The 27,354-nt window shown below is 36.5% G+C and overlaps 1 protein-coding gene across 5 annotated transcripts in view; it reads left to right on the forward strand.

Moving 5' to 3' along the window:
• Positions 1 to 27,354, forward strand: part of DMTF1 (cyclin D binding myb like transcription factor 1) — a 43,927-nt gene that overhangs the window by 15,442 nt on the left and 1,131 nt on the right. For all 5 annotated transcript variants that reach the window (XM_029233127.1, XM_029233126.1, XM_029233124.1 and 2 more), the window contains 13 exons: positions 2,214 to 2,308; positions 6,060 to 6,174; positions 7,064 to 7,140; positions 12,124 to 12,281; positions 13,433 to 13,465; positions 14,362 to 14,471; positions 16,549 to 16,777; positions 17,995 to 18,146; positions 19,679 to 19,888; positions 22,644 to 22,729; positions 25,422 to 25,577; positions 26,125 to 26,502; positions 27,081 to 27,228. In XM_029233127.1, the coding sequence (XP_029088960.1) occupies positions 2,214 to 2,308; positions 6,060 to 6,174; positions 7,064 to 7,140; positions 12,124 to 12,281; positions 13,433 to 13,465; positions 14,362 to 14,471; positions 16,549 to 16,777; positions 17,995 to 18,146; positions 19,679 to 19,888; positions 22,644 to 22,729; positions 25,422 to 25,577; positions 26,125 to 26,502; positions 27,081 to 27,228 (1,947 nt within the window). The remainder of the gene's footprint in view (positions 1 to 2,213; positions 2,309 to 6,059; positions 6,175 to 7,063; positions 7,141 to 12,123; positions 12,282 to 13,432; positions 13,466 to 14,361; positions 14,472 to 16,548; positions 16,778 to 17,994; positions 18,147 to 19,678; positions 19,889 to 22,643; positions 22,730 to 25,421; positions 25,578 to 26,124; positions 26,503 to 27,080; positions 27,229 to 27,354) is intronic.

Consider the following 27,354-nt stretch of genomic DNA (forward strand, 5'->3'; position numbering starts at 1 on the left):
TTGTCTTGCATTTACCCTCAGATCCTTTTTTCCTCCCCTCACTTCATCATTCTTTGATGAAACCACAACCCTAGTTCAATTTGTCTGCCTATTTATGTCTATACTGGTACAGCTAACTGAAAGAGATTGGAGAAAAACAGCACAAGTAAGCTGACCAGTCTCACTTTAAATTTATGATCATTAATTTGAAATGGGCTCTTAATGTTGCCTGCTAGTCATACCATACTTATCTAGTGTTCTTTCTCCCACTCTAAGATGACTGTTTAATACATTCTGAAATCTCCAGTACTTCTACTACCTTTTTCACTCCCAACTGATAGCCTTGCTTCCTACCTAGAAAATTTAAGTGGCCAGAAAATAATTTCTGTAAGTTTCCACTACCATAGATACACACTGACTTGTATCTATGTCCATATATTCTGTCTTTTCACCCAGCTAAGGCCAACCCTTCAGTGTACTAGATCCCACCCCTTTTGTCTACTCAAGGACATAGTTGTAGCAATTCTTTCCTTTCTCCTCTGAATCATCAGTTTTTCATTCTCTATTGGATTATTCCCATCAACATTTATAAACATACTATAATTTCTTCTTCAGAATGTCCTGTTAGCCCACTTTGGGCTCCCATCCAATTTCTCTGCTTCCCTTTAGATCAGAGTTCCTTGGAAGAATTGCCTCCGTTTCTTCTTCCCTTGTTCCGTAAGCCCACTCCAGTCAGTCTTTCACCTCTATCACTACACCAGAACTGTTCTCCCCATGTCTCCAGACACTTTCTTTTTCTTCTTCTTTTCTTTTTAGTTTTTTCCAGAGACTTTCTTGTTGCTAAATCCAATGGTGATTTTTTTAGTCTTTGTCTTACTTGATCTGCCGACAATTTTCAACAATTTTTTCACTCCCTTCTCCCTGAAACATTTTATCACTTGGCTTCCAGGGAAGACATTTCTCTAGTTTTCTCTCTGTCCATTCCTTCTTAGTCTCTTACGCTGACTTGTCCACATCTCCGCAACCTCTAAATGTGGAGTGCCCCAGGACTCAGTTCTTAGATTGCTTCTGTTTTCCATTTTTACTCACTCCCTAGAATTCATGGTTTTAAGTCCTGTCTCTGGTAATGACTCCCAGATTTATTCCAGTCCAGACTTCTCTTGACTCTAGAGGTTTAGTGGCTATCTCAAACGAATATGTTTAAATCTGAGCTCCTGAAACATCCTACATTTTTAAACTTGCTTCTTCTACAGCCTTCCCCATCTCATTAATGGCAGGTACATTCTTCCAGTAGCTCAGATAAAAAACTTTAGTTCCATCGTTGACTTTTCACTTCCATATTTGATTTATCCGCACATCCTATTGGCTCTACCATCAACATGTATGCACAATTTGAACTACTTCTTATCACCCTCACTTGCCTTCACTCTAGTCCAAGCCACTGACCTCTCTTACCTAGATTATTGAATTAGCTTCTTCACTGATTTCCCTCCAGCCTGTGCTGCCCTTCAGGTTATTTTCCCCTTAGCAGCCAGAGTGATCCTATTAAAATAAAACTCAGTTTATACCACTCCTCTACTCTAAATCTTCCAATGGTCAACCCATTGGAAGAGAGTTAAAGCCAAAGTCTTTACAGTGGTCTGTGAGTCCCCACACAGTATCTTGATTGGCGTGCTCTGGCCAGCTACACTGTCCTCCTTGCTGTTCCTATGAACAATCTAGGCAGGCCCTCACCTCAGAGCCTTTTTGCACTTGGCTTTCCATCTGCCTGAAGTGCTTTTCCTCAATATACCTGCATGATATATGGACTTTATGGATAAAGTCCAAGTGTTGGTGACTTTTCCTGGCCTCCTATCTAAAATCCAAACACTATCCCCCACTCCCAACACATTTCCTTTCATGCTTTATTTTTTCTCCTTAATACTTCTCCAGCATAATATCGTGTTCATTTTGTATCTTTCCCCCTAGGCTATAAGTGCCGTGAAGGCAGAATTTTTGGTGTTTTGTTTATTGTTGCCGAGAACAATGCCTAGCATGTATTAGGTGCACAGTAGATATTTGTTAAGCAAATATGTGTATATGAATGTATACATACACACATATATATGTGTAGATATATTGGCAAGGAATATGTTAAGAAATTAGATGATCACATACTTGTTCCTTGGGTGTATTTTTTAATAATTAGAAGCTGCCATTATTATTCTGGAGTTGAACTGTTCTTTTTCTTGAAGTTTCAGAAAATGATCAGAGCTTTGAGGTGACCATGACTGCGACCACAGAGGTGGCAGATGATGAGATTACTGAGGGGACTGTGACACAGATCCAGGTATAGTAAGTCTTTTTACTGGATACAAGAAGATTATCCTTTACACATACCTCAGGTGATAAAATGATGAGAATATATTCTGTCTGACAAAGGAGCAACCACAGAACAGAGGTTGGATTTATTCATTCAGATTTCCAGTCCCCACATATGTGAGTCTCAGAATTGTAAGCAACGATACAATTTATAACATTTGTAGTTAAGGTAGTTTCTTTTGGTGCCTGTAGGACTAGATACATTTTACCGCATGTTAAGAGGTTAAATAATAATTAGCCCTTTTTCCTACATGAACTTCTGTATTTGTCTCATTAAAAAAAAAAAGTAATCAGAATTCCTTGCTGTCTTCAGTAACCAACAGCTTAAATATATTTTACTTGTAAGTTTATTTCTGGCTGATTGTTCTTTCTTTTTACTAGCTTGTCCTTTTGCTTCATCTCTTCATTTAATAAAATACTTTTAAGTAGACAGTAGACATTGTACCATTATTTTTCGTATGTGAAGCATCCCAGTGACCCTTCAGTTAAGAAGTAAAGTAGTTACAAGTTGATATGTAACATCAGGGACTAAAGACATCTCAGGTCGGTGTACTGTGAATGGTTTGCAGTGGGGAGCTTCAGAGTGTTTCCAGAATGACAGGATTTCCAGAGAAGCAAGTCTCCAAAATGCTTCAAACAGCTTTGAGCCAGGCTGGAGATCTCATAATCTACTCTTGGGTTTCAGTGGGAATTTGGACAGAATTTTTTTTCTAAACCCTCAGAAATAATAGGGCACATTCTTTCTTCATAATGGGTCTTGTCAAATTCATTTCAGATTCAAAGACTATGTAGTCTCACTTCCATTCCATTTTTAGCACATTGAAAATAACTATATACATATGTGTGATTTGGTTTACAACCTAGTTATAAGGTTGAGCAGTAGCAGTGCTAGTTAGACAAGTTATACGATTTTGTTTGGATTATTTCCGAAGACTTAATGAATTACAATTTAATATTAACCTCTTGGTTTGTTATTACCATTTTAATGAACGAAATAATTAATAATTTCTAAATTTTTTTAATAAGATTAATATTAGGTTGGGAGTGAAAGTCAGCACAGTTAGAAGTTCAGAAATAGTGTGCTTTTTGCTGTGCCCTTTTGTGTCAATCTAGGTGTAGTTATTTCACGTAGTTTAGTAGCTAATGCCCCTTCCCTCATTCCACTGGTGGGACGAGCTTGAAAAACTATTAGAAAGTTTAAAAATTCCCAATGTATGTAGTACTATGTGGTTGCAAGAGGTGTTTAGTGAATGAAATACTTATTTTTAGATTTCTAAGCCTGTATATGTTACAGATAGGAAACCCTACAACCAACTCAAAAAGGCTTCATTTAGAAAGCAACAGCATTCTCATAAAGCCTGAGTAACTTTAAAAGATTTATGTATAAAATAGCGAAAATGGGGGTAAAATACTATAAAACTTATTACTATTTACTATACTAAAATACTTATTACTAAACTTATTACTAAGTATAGATAGATAGCCTTTCAGGTACCTAAGTCTCCTTCTATACTCACTTTTATTGACAGTGCTGAATTTTACTACTAAAAGTTAATAATTATTTACTTCATTTCACGGCTTTTCCTGTTTAACATTATATGGTTTAAGTAATAATTGTAAGTCTTCTTCAGAAAAATTGGAGCCATAAGGCATTAAGTGTTTGCTCAAAGACAGCGATTAATTGGCATGACAGGTTTATTTGTGAGATTCAGAGTGGGCTTTGCTGTATATTTAGACTCACTTTGGAAAATGGTGATTTTATTCTTTTAATGAACTAATTAATATAAGAGATCATCTCAGGATATTTTCTACATTACATTTCTTAAAAGTAGGTATTATATGTAGCAAGGTCTTTTGATAGGTCTTCGTATTGCCCTTGATGAATAACTCCTGTGTCAAATCTTACAGAATTGTGACCTTCATAATATAAGAGGCCTTGGATATCATCTGTCTAGTCTGTCTCAATTCTCAGCTTTATAAAGTCCTCTTAATCTTTAAAAGAAAAAGATCTAAAATGTATGATGCATAAATACAGGGTTATAAAGCTTTTCATGTTTGTTCCAGTGATTTCTAGCTTTTGCCTATGGTTTTAAAAAACAACATTTTTATAAATACAAAGTATTCATTACCACCAAATATAAAAATAAAGTAGGTGACAGTAGAGGCATGGCTTTTCTCCTCATTGTGCTTTGATTGTTCATGGACAGTTTCTCTGTTTTCGAAGTGAGATGGGTTTCATATTTTCTTGAAAGTAGAGATCCAGTTTCTGCCTACTCAAAAAACAGTTCAAACTTTGTTAGGACTTACCTCCGGAAAGTGACACAGGTTAAGTAGTTGATCCAATCCAGAGACAAAACTGGGTTGAGTGGTCACTAGGCATGTGACTCTCCCCTTTTCCTGGTCTGCCTATAATAGGTTCATACCTGATATCGTAGCACTTTTGCTAAATCTTCTTCACTTACCCTATAGCTCTCTTTAGCTCAAGGCCAAGTCTCTTAAAAACAGCTTTGTTCCTGCAGAATTTGCTGGATTAGGTATGTCCTTAATTGAAAATGTACCTGGTGAGCTTCCCTGGTGGCGCAGTGGTTGAGAATCCACCTGCCAATGCAGGGGACAGGGGTTCGAGCCCTGGTCCAGGAAGATCCCACATGCCGCGGAGCAACTAAGCCCGTGAGCCACAACTACTGAGCCTGGGCTCTAGAGCCCACGAGCCACAACTACTGAGCCTGCCTGCCACAACTACTGAGCCTGCCTGCCACAACTACTGAAGCCTGTGCGCCTAGAGCCCGTGCTTTGCAACAAGAGAAGCCACCGCAATGAGAAGTTCACGCACCACAACGAAGAGTAGCCCCCGCTCGCCACAACTAAAAAAAGCCCGTGCACAGCAACAAAGACCCAGCGCAGCGAAAAATAAATAAGTACATAAATTAAAAAAAAACAACAAAAGAAAATGTACCTGGTGACAGCTTCATAAATATACTGAAAGCCACTGAATTGTCTACTTTAAAGGGTGAATTTTATGATGTGTGAATTGTATCTCAATAAAGCTTATTTTTTAACTACACATTTCTCATACAGACTGTTTTACTGCAATAATAATAGAAAGTAGTACCATATAGTTCTTTGAAAGAAGGTACATTAAGGAGGGTAGGAATCAGCTCTAGAGGTTGGCTAAAACAAAGTTGTCAGTAAACAATAAGCAGATCATGATTTTGCAGTAACATCTTTTGAGTTAGCCTGTTAATCCTTTAGATTTAGCAACAGATTACATTACAGATGACTATATATTTAGGTAGCAAACTACCTGTGAGGACATGAATAATCATGACATCAACCCCAGCATTTCCATTTTATTTTATATATGAGTTTGTTTTACATATATAAATATACAAATGGCTTTGAGTATCCTGTATTAATTTAAGTGCTTAATGGAATCTTAGCCAATATTCTCTTAAATTCAAGCGGCTAGTACTGACTTACTTGTTTAAATGAAGGTCATATTTTGTTAATGCAGATAATTTTGCTTTCATACTGTCTTATTAATAATAAAGAACAAGAAAATATTTGTCTTTATAAATTGAATATAATTTTATTATATCTAAAACAAATGGATTTCACATTATTAGAGTTTTATAGTGCTTCGCATTACAAACAAAGATGAAGCAGGTTGGCTATTAAATCAGGCTGCTACTTTTTTTTTTCTCTTTTACCTTTTCAAGATTCTACAGAATGAGCAACTAGACGACATATCTCCCTTGGGTAATGAGGAGGTTTCAGCGGTTAGCCAAGCATGGTTTACAACTAAAGAAGATAAGGATTCTCTAACTAACAAAGGTAAGAGATACTGTGAATTTTAGTGTCCAGTGGAAAAAATGGACATGAAGAAGAGCTTGTAGTCATAAGGATTCTGAGTTGGGCCTTCATAATTATGGTTGAGTAATTACAGTAATTGAGCCTTTCTAATTGAATTAAATTTGGCTCTGAATGGGACCATGAAACCAATATTCATTTTTCAATCATTGATCATTAATTCTGTGATATGAAGTAGGTTATAAACAGATGCACAGTGGTGTCATTTAAAAGACAATTCAGTTATTGCTTATGGGAGTAGGAAGTCAAGCCTTTTTTCAAAGTTCTGCTACTAACTTTGGTCTGATAAGTGGCTTAGAGGTTTAAAGTAACAGTGTTCATAGTGCTGCTGTGCTCATAAGGATTGCTAGGAAGTTACTACAACAAAGTGGAGGTTGTGTATATGCCACTCTGAAGTAAGGAAAGGAAACAAAAAGTAAGTAAATTGATTGTTTTCAACCACTGTACAGTAAGTACTCATTAAGAATAAATTATTCACTTGGTATCCAATATATTGTGTTTACCTTGTCCTAGAATCTTTTATACATGGTTTTTTGCCCATAAAATTTATTTTTGACTGGAGAAATTTTTCAGAAAGTTTTGAGGGTGATTTGGCTTTTGTACTTATAAGTCCTATACTGCTGAAACAATAAGAGATGTGACTAAGAGGAAGTAATATTTTTTATGAATCTTTTACTTATCATTATCTCTATTTAGTAGGGTCAAATGTATTCTTTCTTAAAAACCAGAGGTCACAAAAGCAACTTTACCTGGGGATTTTTCAGATTTCAGATGAGTGAGACATTAAATTAGCTACATTTTATTCCTCTCAAGGAATAATATTTTCTATAGCATTACTTGTTTTCTTTTAAAGGACATAAATGGAAGCAGGGGATGTGGTCCAAGGAAGAAATTGATATTTTGATGAACAATATTGAACGCTATTTGAAGGTATCTTATGGCATATTTTTTTGTTTCACTAATTTTTTCATCGCCAATTGCAAAAAATATAAAAGCAGCATTTTGTATATAGTACTTAGGAGCTTTTCAGTAATTATGTAATGGATGACTGGCTAATATGTTGTAGATTAATAATTCTCAGTTGTATGATTATATTTTTAAGCACATTTTGAATTCTCAGTTTAAAATAGCTTTATTGCTTTAGTTAATACCCTGAAGTTTAGGCAGAATTTTAATAGCCTCTCAGAATCTTAAAGCCCCATCTTTTCAAGCAGCCTGTAAATTAAGGTTTAAATTTATGTTGTGTAAAGTCTAAGATATGCATCTTCTTTGAATGAGTTTATGACATCACACTAGTCTTTCCCCTTTAAAAAAAAATTTAGTTCATTTTCATATTCAGGCTTATATCCTGTTACCTTAGTCATCCTCTTCATTAAATGTCTGATGAAAACAGAATTTTTGAAGCACTAGAAATGTGAATTGCTTTAACAAATAGTGTTGGCTTTCAAATGCCTGCCAACAGTCCATGTGGAAATTCTGAAAACAGGTGCAGAATGATATAAGGCTCTGTGCCCTGTGAGTGATAACATGTTGTTAATTCTGCATGAGAACAAAGAAGGAAGAGTTTATTCTCAGGGTTAGGACAGTTATGGAAAATATTTGGAAGAGCAGGATTTGAGCTGAGTTTTAAAGAAAGGGGTGGGAGTTAGGGGTAGAGTAGGGCTGGAGGGAACAGCATAAGTAAATGATGAGCGTCAAGGATTCAGAGTTCAAACCCAGAGTATGTTAAATTAACCCCTTTAACCCAAACCAAGATAATTAGCTTCTAGAACTTGGGCTTTGAAGTCCAGACCAAAGAATTGGAATTCTATCCTATAAGAAATGAGAAGAACTGGTAACTCAGTTTAGGGAGAGTTTGGGCAGGTAGATCTGTGCCCTTCTCAAGGAAATCTTTCCAGAGACTTGCTGACCATCCCAGTAATGGAGTTATGTTCAAATAGTGCATGTTTGAAATGTAGACCATTACCGTTGTTTGGGAATGGGAAGTGTACAGAGTTTATTTAACTATTCTCCTATTGTTTGATACTTAGTTTATGTACAATTTTTTATTATTTTAAATACACTGCTGCCTAGAATGTCCATGTTCTTAAGCTTAATTTTAAGCTGCACTCCTCCCAAACTACCCTTTATAAATTATAAAGAGTAAAAAACCTTTAATTCTTTATTAGTGAAGAAAGATCCTTCCCACCAAGCTAATTGTTTTAAGAGAAACAAATATAGTGACCATTGAAATGTATCTAGAAGTGTATTAAAATTTGTCCACTGATCACAGACACTGAAGTTAAAATTGGAAAAATGCTACAGGTTTAGATAAGGCAGCAACGAATTGGTAAAAACACTGAATTTGGGGAATTAAGAAGCTGGTTTCTTGTGTAGGAGATTGGAGTAGATGATTTCCAAGGACTCTTTCAGCTTTATGATTAAGACTTTTAGATACCCATTTCAGGTGACCAGGTGAGAGCAGTAAGGACTTTACAGTAGTTGAAATAGAATTGGCAGGGAAAGGCAGATAAGCAAGTAGTCTCTAAGGAAGCCTGGTGACTAAATATTGGTGAAGAAGGAAAATGAGGAGTGGGAATAATTAAGGGTTTTTTAAAATATTGAGGATGTTTGGGAGAATGATGATAGAATTGTCAGAAATAGGAAATGTCCAAAAAGATGTACTGATCTTGGGAAAAGCTAATTTGTTTGATTTTTGACTGTGATTTTCATTATGTGGTGCTCTTACAGGAACATTGTGGAGCTATTTTTAAACCAATTAATTAGGTGTCATATATTCCATATTTTGGGTAAAAGGATAAGGTATTGTCACAAGCAACAACAAAAAAAAGGGCAGAAAAATCTTTTCATCTCACTATAATATCATCCCACAACACAGTGCCTTGCATGTAGGTACTTGTAAATATTTAGGTTTAATTGTTTGCAGAATTGAAACTGCGTAAAACAATTTTAGAAAAGATTCTGAAATTTTAAAGTTTTTACTGTGAAGTTTAATACATTCAGAAGAGTGTTTAAAATGCATATCAGTGTAATTTTACCTGTTTTGAAATTTACGTAAGTTGATTCATTCTCTGGGTATTCTGTAACTGGCTTTTGTTCAATATTGTGATTTTGAGACCCATCCCCTGTTGATTTTTTTTTTTTTAGCTTTCATCGTGCAAATATATATACCATAAGTTACACGTTCCACAGTTAATGGTCATTTGGGTTCTTTTTAGTTTTTTGCTATTAATTTGTACAGATCTTTTGGGTGTAAATAGTATTTTATTATGGATTTAATTTTTATTTCTCTGATTACATATTTTTATATGCTTGTTGGCCATTTGTGTTTCCTCTTTGAAATTCCTGTTTGTGTCTTTTATCAGTTTTTTCTGTGGGGTGGTTTATCTTTTTATTTTTTGTGACGTTCTTAATGTATGCTGGATACTAATGGTTTTTTGGTTGTGTTACAGATATCTTGTCCCAATTTAGTGGCCTGTCTTTTCCTTCTCTCTAGGTATCATTTGATGAAAGAAGATTCTTAATTCCAATTTCAAAATTATCATCTTTTTACTTCTCTGTTTTTCCAAGCTTGTTTAAGAAATCTTCCCCTGCCTCAAGGGCGTAAAGATATTCTCACATACATAGTTTTGGCTTTCACACTGATTTTTTTCTTGTGGGTATGAGTTAGGGTTTCAGTGTTATTGGGTTGTGGTGGTTTTTGTTTTGTTTTGTTTTATATGGATGATAATTGTCCCAGCATCATTAGGGAATGTCAGTCTTTTCCCAGTCTACAATATCCATTTTGTCCTACTCAAACTTCCACAGATGTGTTTCTAGGTTTTCTAATTTGTTCTTAGGTTCAGTTTCATACCTGCACCAGTACAGCTCTGTCTTCAGAAGTCCCAATATCTGACGGGGCAGGTCTCTTCATGAGTGTCTTGGCTATTCTTGGCCCTTTGCTCTTCCATTATAAATTTAGAATCAACCTGCAAAGAATGAAAAACTGTTGGAATTTTTATTGGGACTATATTGAATCTGAATCAATTTGAAGGGAATTAACATCTTTGTAATATTCTGACTTCCTCTTGAAGAACATTTTATAGCTCTCCGTTTTAATTAGTTCCCCTTTAATGTCAGTTGATAGTTTTATGTTTGCTCCATAAAAGAATTGCATGACTTGCCTAAGATTTAGTCTTAATGCTTTTTTAATTTTGATGCTATTATTAGTGGGAATTTTTAAAGATTTTTTATGAGCTTTGTCTAGAAATACAGATGACTGCATTGATTTTGTAACCAGCATTCTTGCTAAGTACTCTTAAATAATTTTTGATTATAGATGTTTGGGTTTCTACATATATAACATCTGTAAATGATTCTTTTCTAATCTTTATGCTTTTTTAAAATTGGGGTATAGTTGATGTACAATATTATATAAGTTTCAGGTGTACATAGTGATTTACAATATTTAAAGGTTATACTCTGTTTATAATTATTACAATCTTTATGCTTTTTGAATGTTGGATTTTATGATTGCTCTTTCCATACCTATTGAGATTTTACTTTTTTTCCCATAAATCTTATGTGATTAATTGCTAATTTTTCTGAAATTAATACAAACTCATATTCCTGGAGTAAGATTACTTTTTGCATTATTAACCTTTTTATACATTACTGAGTTTAGTGTGCTAAAATATTTTGAGGATTTGGGGGATCTATTTTAATGAATGAGCTTGGCCTGGAAGATCTTTTCTGAAACTCCCCTTGTCTGGTTTTGCTATTGAGATTATGCTAGCCTAACCAAATGAGTGGGGAATTGTCCCCGATTTTTATCTTTTTTTTTTAATAAATTTATTTATTTTTATTTTTGGCTGCGTTAGTTCTTTGTTGCTGTGCGTGGGCTTTATCTAGTTGCGGCCAGTGGGGGCTACTCTTCGTTGCGGTGCTCAGGCTTCTCATTGCGGTGGCTTCTCTTGTTGCGGAACACGGGCTCTAGGTGCGCAGGCTTCAGTAGTTGTGGCACGCGGGCTCAGTAGTTGTGGCTCACGGGCTCTAGAACGCAGGCTCAGTAGTTGTGGCACACGGGCTTAGTTGCTCTGCGGCATGTGAGATCTTCCCGGACCAGGGCTCAAACCCATGTCCTTGCTTTGGCAGGTGGACTCCCAACCACTGTGCCACCAGGGAAGTCCCACCCCCTTTTTATCTTTAGGATAGTTTAAAATCAGAATTATGTTTCTCTTAATTGTTTGGTAGGGTTTACCTGTAAAGTCATCTTGGCCTGGTGTTTTCATTGTGGGAAAATTATTAATAACTGATTAAATTTTCTTCATGGTCTGTGTTTATCAGATTTTCTTTCTCTTCCTGAGTCAGTTGGTAAGTTGACTTTTTCTAGGAAATCATACATTTATATGAGTTTTCAAATTTATTGCCATAAAATTTTCCTAATGTTCAACTATCTAATCTCTGTAGCATCTCTCCTTAGGCGCCATTTTTCATCTCTAGTATTGTTTTGTCCTTTTTTTTTTTTTAAGTTTTGCCATAAGTTTATCTTTTTGATTTTATTTAGTCTCATGGATCTTTTCAAAGAACCAGTTTTTAGCATTGCTTATCCTTTCTACTCTTGATTTGATTATATTAATTTTGTTCTTATGATTTCTTCCTTTTCTACTTTCTTTAGATTTAATTTTTTGTAATTTTAAAAGGGGTTGGCAGGACTTTATTGAATTATATACAACTTATTTTTGGAATACTTAAGTATCATTGTATTATCTCACAGCATTTTAAACTTTATATTTGACTTATTAATGAATTATCAATATGTTATTTTTCTAAATGCCATTGATGATTTTAACATAAAAAAACTTTTAAAAAGCATAGTATATCCATATGCATTTTATCAGAAATCCCTAAATCAAAGAAATGTAACCCATTTAGGCACGTGGAATAAAAGATGCTACAGAAATCATCTTTGAGATGTCAAAAGACGAAAGAAAAGATTTCTACAGGACTATAGCATGGGGTCTGAACCGGCCTTTGTTTGCAGTTTATAGAAGAGTGCTTCGCATGTATGATGACAGAAACCATGTGGGAAAGTATGAAAACTTGTAATTGCTGCATGTTTTCATGTAATTTAGGGGAAATATTTAAGGAACTTTTTTTAAATAAAATTATGATAAAAGCCTTAATTGGAGATAGTTATGAATTACTGTTGAGTGATGTTCATATTTTTATTCTCCAGGTCCATTTTGTAAATACGGTTAAACCTCATTACAATACGGCCTCTTTTAGAAATTAGAATCTAAATTACTTTATATAGGTTTAAGACTTAGCTGACTTAATACATCAAAGTCTGCTTTGTAGTAAAGTAACATTATAAAAAGTATAGTAGTGGTTAAAGATTTAGGAAGTGTAAAAAGAACTCTAAATTCATTGGTAACATTTTTCCTATTCATTTCTATAGTATAACATTTCCTAGGTCAGTGACTTCTTTTGTTTTTTTTTAATAAAACCAGAGTAGAAAATAAATTTCTGGATATAATAAATTTCTGGATATATAAATTTCTGGATATAATTACCGATATTATATATCGGTAATATCTGTGGGAAGCCATCATATCTTCAATGAAATGGTAATATGGTGGTGGTGGCATATTTTAAATTTCTCTCTGGGAGTTTTAGGTGGTAGTAGTGTGGCTTTCTAGATACTGCTTTTAAAAAGAACATTGCATTGGCTATATTGAGTACTTACCCACTAAAAAGAAAGCCTTTACATGGAGTAAGAATATGTCAGTTGTCCGTGCATGGGTAGAGAAAATAAAGAGAACTTAAAATTCTTCAGTGACTTGTGAGAATTGACCATAGATTTTCTTTTTAGCTCCAGTTTACCATGTCATCCATAAGTCTTTCAGAATAGCTATGATATTAGAGTACCTGAACCTAACTTGAAATAGTGCAAGAGTTAGGCAGCATAGGGGAAAATATGTTTTAAATGCTGAATTTTCCTAGAGAAAATTGTTACAGTGCTCACTTTTATTATAGCTTAAAGTATTTGTTGGGGTTTTTTTTTAAATAGAGGCATTAATTTTGATTTTTATTAATCTACTTTGAAATTGATTACTTTAAAAATGTTATCAATATGCTAAGTGACTTAACATTTGGCTCCCTAAGTGAAATTCTGATTTTTATTAAGTTTTTTAGCATTCTTTGTTTAATTGATCTTTTTAAAATTTCTTTAAATTTCTAGATACACACCTGAAGAAATTGAAAAGCTCAAGGAGTAAGTTTAACTTTCTTTTTTTCATTAATTCTGATAGTTGTGTTTTAATTTTTTTTAATATTTTGTGTTTTCTAAAGTTTTACTTTGAAAATGTCAAGAGATTTTTGGTAGACTAGTATAATTTAATCCTGCTGTTAAGCATAGTTGACCATGTAAAGAACTTATCAAATCTATATCTGCACAGAGTAGCCATGTCCATGAGTTGTCTTCTCTTGTTGTTAGTAACTAAATGTAATGCGTCCTTAGACCACTAATAGGGGTTACAAAAGAGATTAGATCGCCATTCTTGGTGACCTGAGGACTAAGTCTGGGGAACTTACACACCAGGATCAAAAGCAGGGTTGTGCTAATGGCTTACTTTAGAATGGCGAGTTGGCAAATGTTTCACTGACTATCTGGGCTGACTCTACCTTATACAGTCTTATTTTGCAGGAAACATAATTTTGGGACCATAAAGTATGGGTTAATGGATTGTATGGATCATGAAAAAAAAAACCCCGAAGGCTGATCCTGTTTGTGATAATAAGGACTTGTGAAACTATTTCAGGTGTCTGAGAAGAGCTTGTTAGGAGTGCTCAAAAGGGAGAAATCTGGGGATTGCCTGGGAAATTGTGTCAATAACCTGAGGGGAAATTTGGTCTTTTTTGAACACATATCCAAGTTACTTATTTCTTCTCTGACCCAGGAAAAAGGCAATTGCTGCCTGTTTTTTTTTCACCCACAGACAACTGTGGACCCCAAAAAAAGGCCACACTTTCAAACTTTGGCTCTCAAAGTATTGCTGCCCACAACTTCCAAACCAGTCAAATGGGAAGAAGAAGAATGAAGAATAAATGATGAAATTAGAAGGGAGAAAACAGTTGAACCAAATGCTGATTGGCAGACTCTTGTTTTAGGCTCCGGATAAAGCATGGCAATGACTGGGCAACAATAGGGGCGGCGCTAGGAAGGAGTGCCTCTTCTGTCAAAGATCGGTGCCGACTGATGAAGGACACTTGCAACACAGGTACTGTGAGTGCCACTGGTGTTTTTTGTCACCATTTGAGCTCCCTGCCCCTTCAGATACTGCTTTCTCTTCTGTTCTGAAAAGAGATTTGCCATTCATTGTAGTTGAGGTTTTATTTTCTAGTGTCCTTTTTCTTCAGATAGACCCAACTAATCCTTTATTTTTGTGCTCTGTGTAGTAAGGTGATATTTTTCACAGGGACACATCTCCTCAGTTTCAAAGGTTTTATTTAGGTCTAGCATGTTTCCATTTTGCAGCAATTCAGAACTGCTCCAGTTGGGGAAGTAACTATTTTTAAGTCTAATAGGTACTTTTAAGGCATATATGTAGGAAGTAATTTTAATTTAAGCCCATCTAACTGTTGATCTTATGTTGGTAACAGCTTATCAACTCATATTTATGAAAAACTTTAGTTCTAGGCAGGTCCCAACTTGGGAAGAAGCTGTGTTCCAGAGGTTTGTATGTATTTTGCTTATTTCAAATTCAAAGTACATTTTTCCATAGAAAAAACTCGTGATTGGTGTTTCAGTCCCCAGGCCAGACCACAGATGCCCAGTCAATTCGTAATGTATACAGATGTACTAACTGATGATAGATACTGTTAAACCTAACCTTTATGACCAACAAGAGTATTTAGGCTCCGCCACCAACTCTCACTTAACCTTTCTGAGCCTCAGTTTCCTCTATAAAATGAAGAAGTTAGAATAGATGACTTCACAGTTCCCTTTTCAGCTCTAATTTTTTGTGAATGATCCATAATCTATGCTCAGTCTTTTAATTAGAAAAATAGTTCTCCATCTAGGCTTGAGCTTCCAGGGAATATAATTTTCGTCCTCACCCACTACCCTGCTGAAGTGGAGTCAGGAATGTTTCCTCCTTAACCACTCCGCCAGCACTATTACCTATAAGGCACTGAAAACATAAATTCCACCAACTCTAATTCTGTAGTGAATGACAGCTTAATGAATGAAGCAGGAATGGGAGCTTTAGACTTACGATGGGACCCCAGAGGTTCACGTAAGACACTGAGGATAGAACCCCTTTTGTGAGCATAATGGAAAAACACTGTGCCATTCCCTGATTGCCAGCCTGAGGGAATGCTCTGCCTGTTAACTTGCCTTGTTGCTATGTATCGTTTTGGATCAGGAGTTTTCTCTTTGGACCACGCCATGAGATGGCAGTCTGAGTTTCCCCTTCCTTTTTTGCCATGCTAAAATAGGAGAGCAGGACTTTGTCTTGAATCCATGATACCCAGAACTGTGCCTAGCACATAGATATTCAGTATATATTTGTTGAATGAATGCCTGAAAGGCAAGCACATAGCCTTTTTGAAATTTTCCAGAAGTTTTCAGCTACTAGTAACAAAATGGAAACAGAGTGGAAGACATTTTTAAGAGATTTTCTTTTTTTTTCCTGCTTTTCTGCTTAAGCTTTTCTAAGAAAAAGACTAATAGGAACATGTGATATTATTAGTGGGTTCATGGGTTCAAAAAAACGGAAATAGAAATATATGTGATTACCAGTCTCAGACTTATATTTTATCACAGTAGCTTGGAGTTGGGAAAGGAGGTGGTATAAACCTAGTTTTTATTTTTACTGAAATGGGTGGGAAGGCATAGGTGTTACTCTACTTGTCCCTCCTCTTTCATTCCTGTAAATAATGGTCTCTGTTGAGCTTATTACTTCACTTCTGCGGAGCAAGGAATCTTAGGTGGGACTAAGAAAAAAGTATGAATGTTTGTGTCCATCAAGCCATCAATGGAACACTTCCCAGTTAGGACTTAATATAACTTGAGAAAATATAATTTTTTCTATCTATGTTTTGAGTAGTTTTTCTTTCCTTTAAGAGTCAGTTCGTGCTTTCTATTAGGATTCTATATTTTCTTTTGTAGTACTAAGAACTTTACTGGGTTAGTAACTGTCTTAGCAGGTATATGCAGGATTTCCATGTTTCATTCAGAAATAATTCTAATATTACTGCATACTTCCCATCAGTCTCTTGAAATACAGGGCTGAATCTGATTTGCAAAATAAGGAGAAGGTAGCAGTGGTAGTCTGGATGATTTCCTTCTTTCAGGGAAGTGGACAGAAGAAGAAGAAAAGAGACTTGCAGAGGTGGTTCATGAATTGACGAGCACTGAGCCAGGTGACATAGTCACACAGGGTGTGTCTTGGGCAGCTGTGGCAGAGCGGGTGGGTACTCGCTCAGAAAAGCAGTGTCGTTCTAAATGGCTCAACTACCTGAACTGGAAACAGAGTGGAGGTACTGAGTGGACCAAGGAAGATGAAATCAATCTCATCCTCAGGTTTGTGTCCTAAATCTTTTAATAAAAGCTGCTTAATTGCCATGGCTATCTAGATTGGCTTTCCTCTTTTGGTTTCCATAGATGCCTAATGTCTGAATAGCATCCTTTCCATAGAGAGCCACTGTTTAAAATCCTAAATATTTCATATTGAGCTCTTTTTTGTTTTGTTTTGTGTTTGTTCCTTTTTTAGTGGATTTAGTGCTCGTGTAAAGTACCAGATTGAAGGCGTGGAGACTGAAGTCCTCTCTATATCCACAGAACAGGTATGGCACAGGCAGCGGCAGTGCAGCTTTTCCACTGTCCCACCAATGTGCCTCAGTCCTAGCCAAGAGGGACCATGTTGAGGGTAAGAGGGCTATCAGTCTCCATGCCCTTCAATCTTTGGCTACTATGCTAAGATTGCCCAGTCTACAGTTACCCCACACCTTCAAATTGGACCAAATTAGACACTTCCATTTCATACATATCCAAAAATAGCTTTAAGATAATCCCAAGTTTATTTTTTACATTAGTTGGTTTAACCATTAAGACTCAGAAACTCAAATGAGCAAAAATACCAGCAAGAAAATAGCTGAGACACTTAAGTAGTAGAAGTTGCTTTTGTGGCTACACCCTACTGAAAATCAAGATCGTGACAGTTAAAAGTAGAAAACAAATAGACATTAAAACCCCAAATTTAGTTGTACTATTTTGTGTTGATTGTGGTTTTTTGGGTTGCTGCCTGAGTATTGTTTTTATCTTTTTATCACTTTGTTTTGAGTTTTGTTTTTAATATAGTTTTTTCCAGCTAGTCATCTTTATAAATAGTTCCTTTCTAAGTAATTTTGTTTATTTTACAAATGGAAAAGCTCAGATCTAGGAAATAACATTATAACATACTATAAAACATTGTAGAACACTATACAACTAAACCTGTCCTTATCTTATTCTAACCTTTAGCTATTCCCTTTCCTTCATGGTGCTTCATCTGGTTCTGACCATTTATGGTATGGCCCATTGGTGGTACCATTAACAAGGCTGCTACTGTGATGTTTCATAGCTCTTAGCTGTGGAAGCAGGTCTGCACTCCTGCAGTCCATCCTTTCCTATACCTGAACAGTAGTATCTCAGTGGCACAACCTGCCATTCCCTTTATTGCCAGTGCCATCATCTGTAGTTAGAGGAGGGTTCTTATGGAGAAACAAACATGTAACAGATGCTTATTTCGTAACTTGTAGGATAGCAGAGCTTGATGTAGCTGATGAAAATGACATAAACTGGGATCTGTTAGCAGAGGGATGGAGCAGTGTCCGTTCACCACAATGGCTTCGAAGTAAATGGTGGACCATCAAAAGGCAAATTGCAAACCATAAGGATGTTTCATTCCCTGGTAATGTATTATTTGCTTCTTAAGTCCTTCCTTTGTCTTACCGTATTTAGTCCTCAAGGAATTAGAGGTTAGAAGTTCTTTGCCTCAGCTGAAGAGATATGAATCATAGTAGGCTTTTACTTCAACCTCTGCCCTATTTCTTTGGGTAACTGTCTTCCCCTGAGAAGAGTTGATATGATTTTTAATTCTCAAAGCACCAAAGATAAACTATACACATCGGGCTTCCCTGGTGGCGCAGTGGTTGAGAGTCCGCCTGCCGATGCAGGGGACGCGGGTTCGTGCCGCGGTCCGGGAAGATCCCACATGCCGCGGAGCGGCTGGGCCCGTGAGCCATGGCCGCTGAGCCTGAGCGTCTGGAGCCCGTGCTCCACAACGGGAGAGGCCACAACAGTGAGGCCTGCGTACTGCAAAAGAAAAAAACTATACACATCTACCTACACACATTCTTATCCTTTCACATAAACTATGAAGGGGAAGTAAATTTTAAATGTGTATTTTCACTGTATACAAAGATGTAAGAACTTACATTTAAATCAACTTTTACGAATTGAATAATTTCAAATAACTGGGTTAGAGAAATTCTGTGGTGATTTATTTTGTAGAACAAAAGCTTGCAAATTTCTAATTTCATTTGTTATGTAAATCTAGAGATCTTAGGTTTGCTTAAGTGAGATATAGCATACTTTCCACTTCACTGTCTGCTTTGTTCTTAGACACGGAACTAAATTGTAGTCTGTATGATTTAGGTAATCAGATTCCCTCCCATTGGTCTAGTGCTCAAACTTCCATTTTTGCAAAGGAAAATTAAATGCTGAGGAATTTGGCTTGATGAAAATGTGATTTTTTTTCTTTAAATACCCAGTTATAAATTTATTTTACACTTTAAAAATTATAAATTCTGGTATAACCAGGAGAGTGAATGAATACTAATGTAACATGAACCCAGCCAGATTGCAGCATTACCTGAGAGGATTGATGTAGTTTATCATGATTAGTAGAGGAGTTGGCTTTCCTGTACAAGAACTCAAGGCGGTTGCATACTGTTTGGAAAAGCTCAGCTGCTACTCTGGAGTTGTAAGTTAGACTCACAGCCAACTGATTATGTTCTTGCAGTGGCTAAAAAGTGCCCAGGGTTGGGGGAGGGAGAGTAGTAGACTATTCATTGCTGAATGAAAATAAGTTAATTAGCATTACCAATATTCTCCCTAAATAATAAGAATTTTATCAAGAAGTCCTAGGACATAGAAAATGTCTTATTTCCATGTTCCTTACAATGGCTTTTAATTCATCTTTGATGGCAAAAACAGTATCACGTTATGAATTTTTTAAATCTCTTTTGACGGATGTTTCCAAAAATTTCCAGACAGGTTGTAGTTTCTAAATATTTTTATTGTTATTTTGGTAAGATCACATATCCAGTATACAATTATTTATTCCAAATACTTTCCCTCCTTACCCCCCACCTCCCTTGCTGCTTAGATGGTGGTCTGTCGGAGAATCAATGTTCTTTTTGTCTACCCATCTCCCTTCAGTCTTGATAAAAGGTCTTAAACAGTTACATGAGAATCAAAAAAACAACCCAACGCTTTTGGAGAATAAATCAGGATCTGGAGTTCCAAACAGTAATTCCAGTTCCAGCGTACAGCATGTTCAGATCAGAGTTGCCCGCTTGGAAGACAATACAGCCATCTCTCCAAGCCCCATGACAGCCCTGCAGATTCCAGTCCAGATCACCCATGTCTGTAAGTAACCTCCAGACTCCGTGCTATTTGAACTATATGATTTCGTTAATGGCTCTGACACCTTTCAGTCTTCTAGAATGTTGGCAGAAATTTATCCAAGTTGAGAAATTAAAGGAGATCTAAGGCATTTTTTGTTTATTAGCTTGATTAATATTTGAACAAAGGATGAATGTGTGACAGGAAAGAATGATAACCCACTGCCCAGCCATTATAAACCATTTTAAATCATCTTACTTTCTAGGTGTTATAAAGAATTAATGGTTAATAGAAAACTACCTAAAATACAGTCAACTAAGCAAAGAAAGAGAGTCCCTAGGATGGCACATCATTTGTAGTAATTCACCAGAAGACACACAAATGAAGAATGGATTTGAAGTCAAATGTAGAAGACATGGGTTTTGGTGAGGTTGAAAAACATTTTCTTCAGAGAGTAAAGAACCAGTGTCCTACGGGAACTGTTTTGTTTACCCCTCTCTTTTCCTTAGCCTGTGACATTTTTTGTGTGCTTAATGAGATGAGAGCCCAGTGATTGTTATAGGGAGAGGAAATTTATTTCCTAAGATCTAAGCCAAGTTGATCTTTCTACCTTTCCATTAGAGAGGGACAGAAAAGGAATGAGGATAAAATTCTCAGAACCATATTATTTTTCACTTTTACCTCACTTTTTTTCCCCTACATAATGTTATTTGCCTATGGAAAGGCCATTGCCAAGAGTTTATCAATCACTTGGTGTTATTCTCAATCAGGGGATTATTGGCATTTTAAGTGGGACAGTTCTTTCTTGGCAGGGATGTCCTCCTGCACACTGCAGGATGTTTAGGGTCCCCTGACCTCACCCACAAAATGCCAACCGTGCTTTCCAGTCAGTATGACAAAGAAAAACACCCTACAGATTTTCACATATACTCTATGATCCCATTTGAGAATCATTGGGCCACTTATTGGCATTATTAACACTATTTCTGGGAATTCCATGGCGGTCCAGTGATGAGGACTCCGTGCTCTCACTGTCCAGGGTGTGGGTTCAATCCCTGGTCAGGGAACTAAAATCCCACAAACTGCACAGCACAGCAAAAAACAAACAGACCAAAAAAAACAAACAAAACCTATATTCTGATGTTTAAATTAATTATGCTTGTCTTATTCTTAAAGTTCTAATTTAAATTTGGTTATTTGCTTTAGCTTTCTACCAGTGCAGTAAAGCATGAAGAATTTATTTTCTTTAGCCCTGCTTGTTTTGTTTTGTAGTCTTGAGGATTGCAAAGCAACTGAAATTACTAGTCCACCATAAATGTGAGAGCTGCTGTTGGCTAAAAATTTTTTGTGCATGGAGAATGTTACAGTTTTCCTTGGCTATTGGGTTGACAATGCTTATTGGGAAAATAGCAAACGTTTTATAAATGGTACCTTAATATCGTTCACAGCATGGCTTTTTTTTTTTTTTTTTTAAGTACTAGAATAATTTTATTTCTTCCAGCAAGAAATGTGAGTATAGTAAGAGTTTTACAACACACCCATTATTCTTGTCATTTGGGCTAAAATCTCACGATTGTTTCTTTCTTTAGGTTAGAGGTCAGGGATTAGCAAACTTTAGGGCCAGAACAGTAAATATGAATATATTAGGCTTTGCAGGCCACATAGATCTCTATGAAATTTTCTATTTTGTTTTTAAACAATCCTTTAAAAATGTAAAAAACATTCTTAGCCTTGAGCCACATTTGTCTCCAGCCATAATTTGCTTACCTTTCATTTAGGTTATTTATCTGAAATCACTTCAAATTATTCTAGGTATGATCTTAAGAATCCATCAAATAGTAAGAGAACTAACATGAATTCAGTGCATTTCTTTTAAACTGAGAAGCATTATAGTCAGAATATAATAAACTAACATTATACATTAAAAGTCAATTTCAAATCATTTTTCACATAGATTTACCTACAGGTGGGACTGAAAGCACCAAAAGAGATTACATTTCTTCTCATTAGCCCTAGTTCCATATAACCTTGAGCAGACAATGACCAAGTCCGAGCCTCAGCTGACATATCTGTAAAGAGATCATACTGTCCGATCTCTGAAGTGCTATTTAGTCTCCCTAGTACAGTCATCTGACACTATATGTATTTCATGTTTCTGATCCTCACAACAACTATATGAGGTAGACAGGGCAGATAAAGTCTCTGAACATTAGTTTGGGTTAAAGTAAGTTATTTGCCCGGGTTTACATTGCCAGAAGTGATGTCACTACAACTAAAGCCTAGTGTTACAGGACACCTATATATTCCAGACATCTATACTTCTTACCAGAGGGTCCAGGAAAACTTATTTTATCAAGTTCCTGTCTCTTTGCAGGTTAGCCTTAGTGTATTCCTCTTACTTCCTAACATTAGAAATATTTTATGATCTATAGCAGAGGTTAGCAAATATCGTCTCTGTCATAGCTACTCAACTGCCCTTGTAACGCAAAAGCAACCGCAGAAAATACATTAACGAACAGGAATGAGTGTGTTCCTATAACACTTGATTTATAAACACTGACAGTGGGCTGGATTTGGCTGTGGGTCATGGCTGGCTGACCCTTATATCTGTGCCATCCCAGACAAGTCCATTAGATTTCTTATCTCTTATAAGAAATTTAAATGACTTCGGGTTTCCAGGCAAATTATTCAATATGAGATTGCCCTCATAATTAATTGAGTACACTAAGAAAATTGAAATTTAAAAAGTGTTTGTTTATTGTCCTTGTTCTTACCACAGCTTCAGCAGACTCCCCGGCTGCTACCGTTGACTCGGAAACAATAACACTAAACAGTGGAACACTACAGACCTTTGAGATTCTTCCAGTGAGTAACTACTTTAAAAAGCAGATATTGGCCATTTTATGCATAAGAAAGATGAGTTGGTATCAGTTTTAGAAATGTTATATAAGCAAATGAAATGTAAAAACCTGATTGTCATTAAGCGTAACTATATCCATGGCTTTGAAAGCCTAGATGGTTAGAAGACAACATAAATCAGACTTCCACTTCTATAATTTGTCTTTTAATCTATATATAAACCAATAATATGTTCTTTTTATAGATGAAAATGACAGTGCTAACAAGTAGGGTACATGCTATGTATTTTTATTGAGTCATAAATATATACTCAAAAAGTTCATATTGGTTATTAGAGAAAAAGTTTATGGAATGAATTATTTAACAACAGTCAGTAAACACTACTAGCCCATTGGGGGATACAGGATTTAAAAGTCCTAGTCATAAATGATATAGCCACTTAGGCAAAGAATCCTGCAATCCCTAAAAAGGTTAAACATACAGTAATCATATGACCTACCAATTCTAATCCCAGGTATACCTAAGAGAAGTGAAAATATATGTCCACATAAAAATTTGTACATGAATGTTCATAATAACTAAAAGCAGAAACAACTCATATGTCCATCCGCTGATAAATGGGTAAATAAAATGTGCTGCAGCCATACAAATGATTATTTGGCAGTAAAAAAATATGCTACCACGAGGATGAACCTTGAAAACATTACGCTAAGTGAAAGAAATTAGACACAAAGTATATAGTGTACGACTCCCATTTATCTGAAATGTCAAAAATAGACAAATCTGTAGAGACAGAAAACAGATCAGGGGTTAACTATGCTAAGAGGTTTTGGGGAGAGATGGGGCATGACTGCTAATTTAAATGTAATTCCTTGGAGGGGTGGTGATGAAAATTGAAAAGAAAAATGCCCCAGTTCTTTCCCTTCTTTCTAAAATAGGTAAACCCAGAATTATTAGCTCATTTTTCATGAAGAATATATAAGGTATATTTTATTTAAATTATGTCAAGATTTATTTGCTGTGAAGAACATAAGGGGTATTAGTGCAACAGTTCATTTTTCCTATCCACAGCCAAATCTCATAGGAATGGCCCACCTAGCAAAAGGTTCTTTTGTTGTTGTTGTTGTTGTACACGGGCCTCTCACTGTTGTGGCCTCTCCCGTTGCGGAGCACAGGCTCCGGACGCGCAGGCTCAGCGGCCATGGCTCACGGGCCCAGCCGCTCCGCGGCACACGGGATCCTCCCGGACCGGGGCACAAACCCGTGTCCCCTGCATTGGCAGGTGGACTCGCAACCACTGGGCCACCAGGGAAGCCCCAAAAGGTTCTCTTTTGGATCTCCTACTAGGCCACTTGCTTAACTTAAGCCTCGGTTTCCTAATCCATTGGTCTCCAAAATAGGGACGTGTAAGAAGACCATTTGCCATAGGTAGAAAACAACTTCGCTTTACATTTTCTGCCACGTCACCCTCCCTTTCCCCCTGGCCTAATAAACAATATATACACATATATTTAGGGTATGTGTTCAGGTTTTAACTTACAGGGTCACAATCAAATATTTAGAGACTCTTATTTATAAATAAAACATGATAATAGTGCCTCAGCTTCAAAAAATTATGAGCATTAAATGTATTTAAGCATATTAAATAAAATACATGTATATGACATACATGTACGTGTAAAGTATTTATTATACTGCCTGATAATATGTGATTAATAAATACAACCTTTAGGAAAACAGCTAGCTTTCACTTTTATAGAGAGGGAGGGGGAAAAGTGAGTTGAGTCCCCAGTGTGTGCCAGGCACCATCACAATCATTTCTAATCCTCGACAAACCTTTCTATGAGAAGTAGTTACTATATCTGCTTTAGCATTACAGAAACCTAGATTCAGTGAGTCAGTAGCCAGGAGAGCTGCTGTGGCCTAAGTCCACAAGACCACATCAGACTAAAGAACCCAGGCTATATGACTTTAACTTCCAGCTCTATTCTAAGTGCAAAAACTTTTCCTTCAGAGTGTTAGGATAAACCAAACTCAGATTATCACGTAGAAGCTTATGGTTGTGAAACGTGTGTTGTTGTTCAATAGTTTTGTTACACTTCCATAAAAGATGTCAAAAGATAAACGTACTGTCAGTGAAACAGCTTTTCAATTAGAAGTTTTTTCTTTCAACGAACACTAATTGCTATTTCTATACATTTTCTCTGAACATAAAAAAATTTCCTAAAATTATACTATGAAAAAGATCTATTCAAGTAGGTAAACACTGCCATAGTGCCTTTTGGAAAATGTGAAGTTTTAACTGGGAGACTGCTAGTTTTTATGTGCTACAGAGAAGGGATAAAGAGGGGAGACGAGGCATGCTGGATTACTGTGCTAGAAACAGTGGCTTATGAGACCATGTCTTGGACTGAAACAGATAGCTGAGACCAGACCATAGACATACAGGGAGTGAAGAGTAGGATCAGGCCTTTCCTCTGTTAAAGCTGCAGGCCGAGAAATGACTTACAATAGATAAATGGTCCAGAATGTTATACCCTTCATTTTATTATTTGCCCCTTCCTGATTGGTAAGTACATTTGTGGCTAGTAAATTAAAGTCTCCGTTTTGGATGTAAAGCTAGACTTAATGGGTACTAAGTGTACTTACTCAGTGGTTTGATGCACCTGTGTTGATCTTATTTTTCTTCTTCCTTCAGTCTTTCCATTTACAGCCCACTGGCACTCCAGGCACCTACCTACTTCAAACAAGCTCAAGCCAAGGTCTTCCGCTAACTCTGACTGCTAGTCCCACAGTAACCCTGGCGGCTGCCGCTCCCGCTTCTCCTGAACAGATCATCGTCCATGCTTTATCTGTATGTCACCTTACATAAATTCCTTGATTTTTCTAGTTTCTGTAGAAAAGACTCGCTAACTGATAAGTACCACCAGAGATGGACTCATGTGCCTTCAATTACAATATCTTGGGGGAGGGGGAAATAAATTTTGAGCTCCGTTCAAACACTTTAGTATCGATACCTGTTAGGGACCAGGATTAGCTGATACAAAATATAAGAGCCAATACTATTGTAGTCCATTTATTTAAACAATTCTTCCTACCACTGTTGTCCCAGGAGCAATGTTTTACACCTTCACTGGGGTACATCCCTCGTTCCCTGGGTCTCCTTACATGACATGGACTTCCGTTAGGGGAAAAGGGATATTACGAGAGCAGAGGCCCCACTGTGTAAAGAATAGGGGTTCTAGAAAAACAGTGATAAGAACACTGAAGTTCCAGAGGTGACAGAGAGGCATGGAGGGGACAATAGGGTACCACTTATAAATATCATTTGTTGTCTATAACTTTAGTCTGGTGGGTACTTTTTCATTTTGCCACTGATCGTTTTCTTTAACATTTTATAGCCAGAACATTTGTTGAACACAAGTGACAACGTCACAGTGCAGTGTCACACACCAAGAGTCATCATTCAGACAGTTGCCACAGAAGACATCACCTCTTCCATATCGCAAGCAGAACTGACAGTGGATAGTGATATTCACTCATCTGATTTTCCTGAGCCTCCAGATGCCCTAGAAGCAGACACCTTCCCAGATGAAATTCATCAGCCTAAGATTACTGTAGAGCCATCATTTAATGATGCTCATATATCCAGATTCAGTGACCAAAAGAGCACAGAACTGATGAACGGTGTTATGGTCAGAACAGAAGAAGAAATCTCTGACACCCACCTTAAACAAGAGGACGCACCCTCCCCTTTAGCCCGGGCTTATGTTACTGAGGTAAGTTGCACTTAAGGAAATAGCCTTAAGCCTCAAACCTGCAGTTTGGGAAAAGCCTAGAAATCATTTATGGAAAGATGTCCTCAGTACCTCCTATTGTCTTTAGACACACAAAATAAAGCACAAACCCCTACCTGACCTGAAGTATCATTCAACCAGCAGTGTTGCTCTTACCACAGTTCCTCACTAAAACCTTTCCTTCTCCACCCCCTATAGACTGAGAAATGTTTGTTGGAACCCATGGAAGCATTTTCCTGAGGATGGTTTGTAACAGGTCTTTGTGGTTCGGTTTAGGAACCTCATCCCACAGTGTTACAGCATTGTTTCTTCTGTATTCAGGGTCTATAGCTGAATTGGTTCTTTAAAATTATTTTTTGCTAGTATGTAATACATTGGGGTATGAGGTTATTACTTTTGTCCATTTTAAGACCTTAACTTTGATTTCTTTTAATTTTAACTTTAAAGTGGGATAATATTTGAAAGTTAAGTCCCTTCAAGCCTAAATGTGTTTGGGGACTTAAGGAAAACTAATAAGGAATATGAGACAGAATCTCATTTTTTTAATTATTATTACTTAGGATTTAGGGTCTCCTACCATAGAAGAACAAGTTGATCGAACAACAATTGATGATGAAACGATACTTATCGTTCCTTCACCACATGGCTTTATCCAGACATCTGATGTTATAGATACTGAATCTGTCTTGCCTTTGACAACACTAACAGGTACTGTAACTCCTTCGAGTGCCTGATAAATCTTAAGGTGGAAATCTGCTTGTTAAATTTTCACTCTGGTAGAAGAACACTTACTCTAAATTCTTGACGTGGATTAGAGGATATGTACATTTAAGA

Source organism: Monodon monoceros, unplaced genomic scaffold, assembly GCF_005190385.1.
Source record: "Monodon monoceros isolate NGI ecotype Baffin Bay Population unplaced genomic scaffold, NGI_Narwhal_1 Super_Scaffold_2, whole genome shotgun sequence".
Lineage (NCBI taxonomy): Eukaryota > Metazoa > Chordata > Mammalia > Artiodactyla > Monodontidae > Monodon > Monodon monoceros.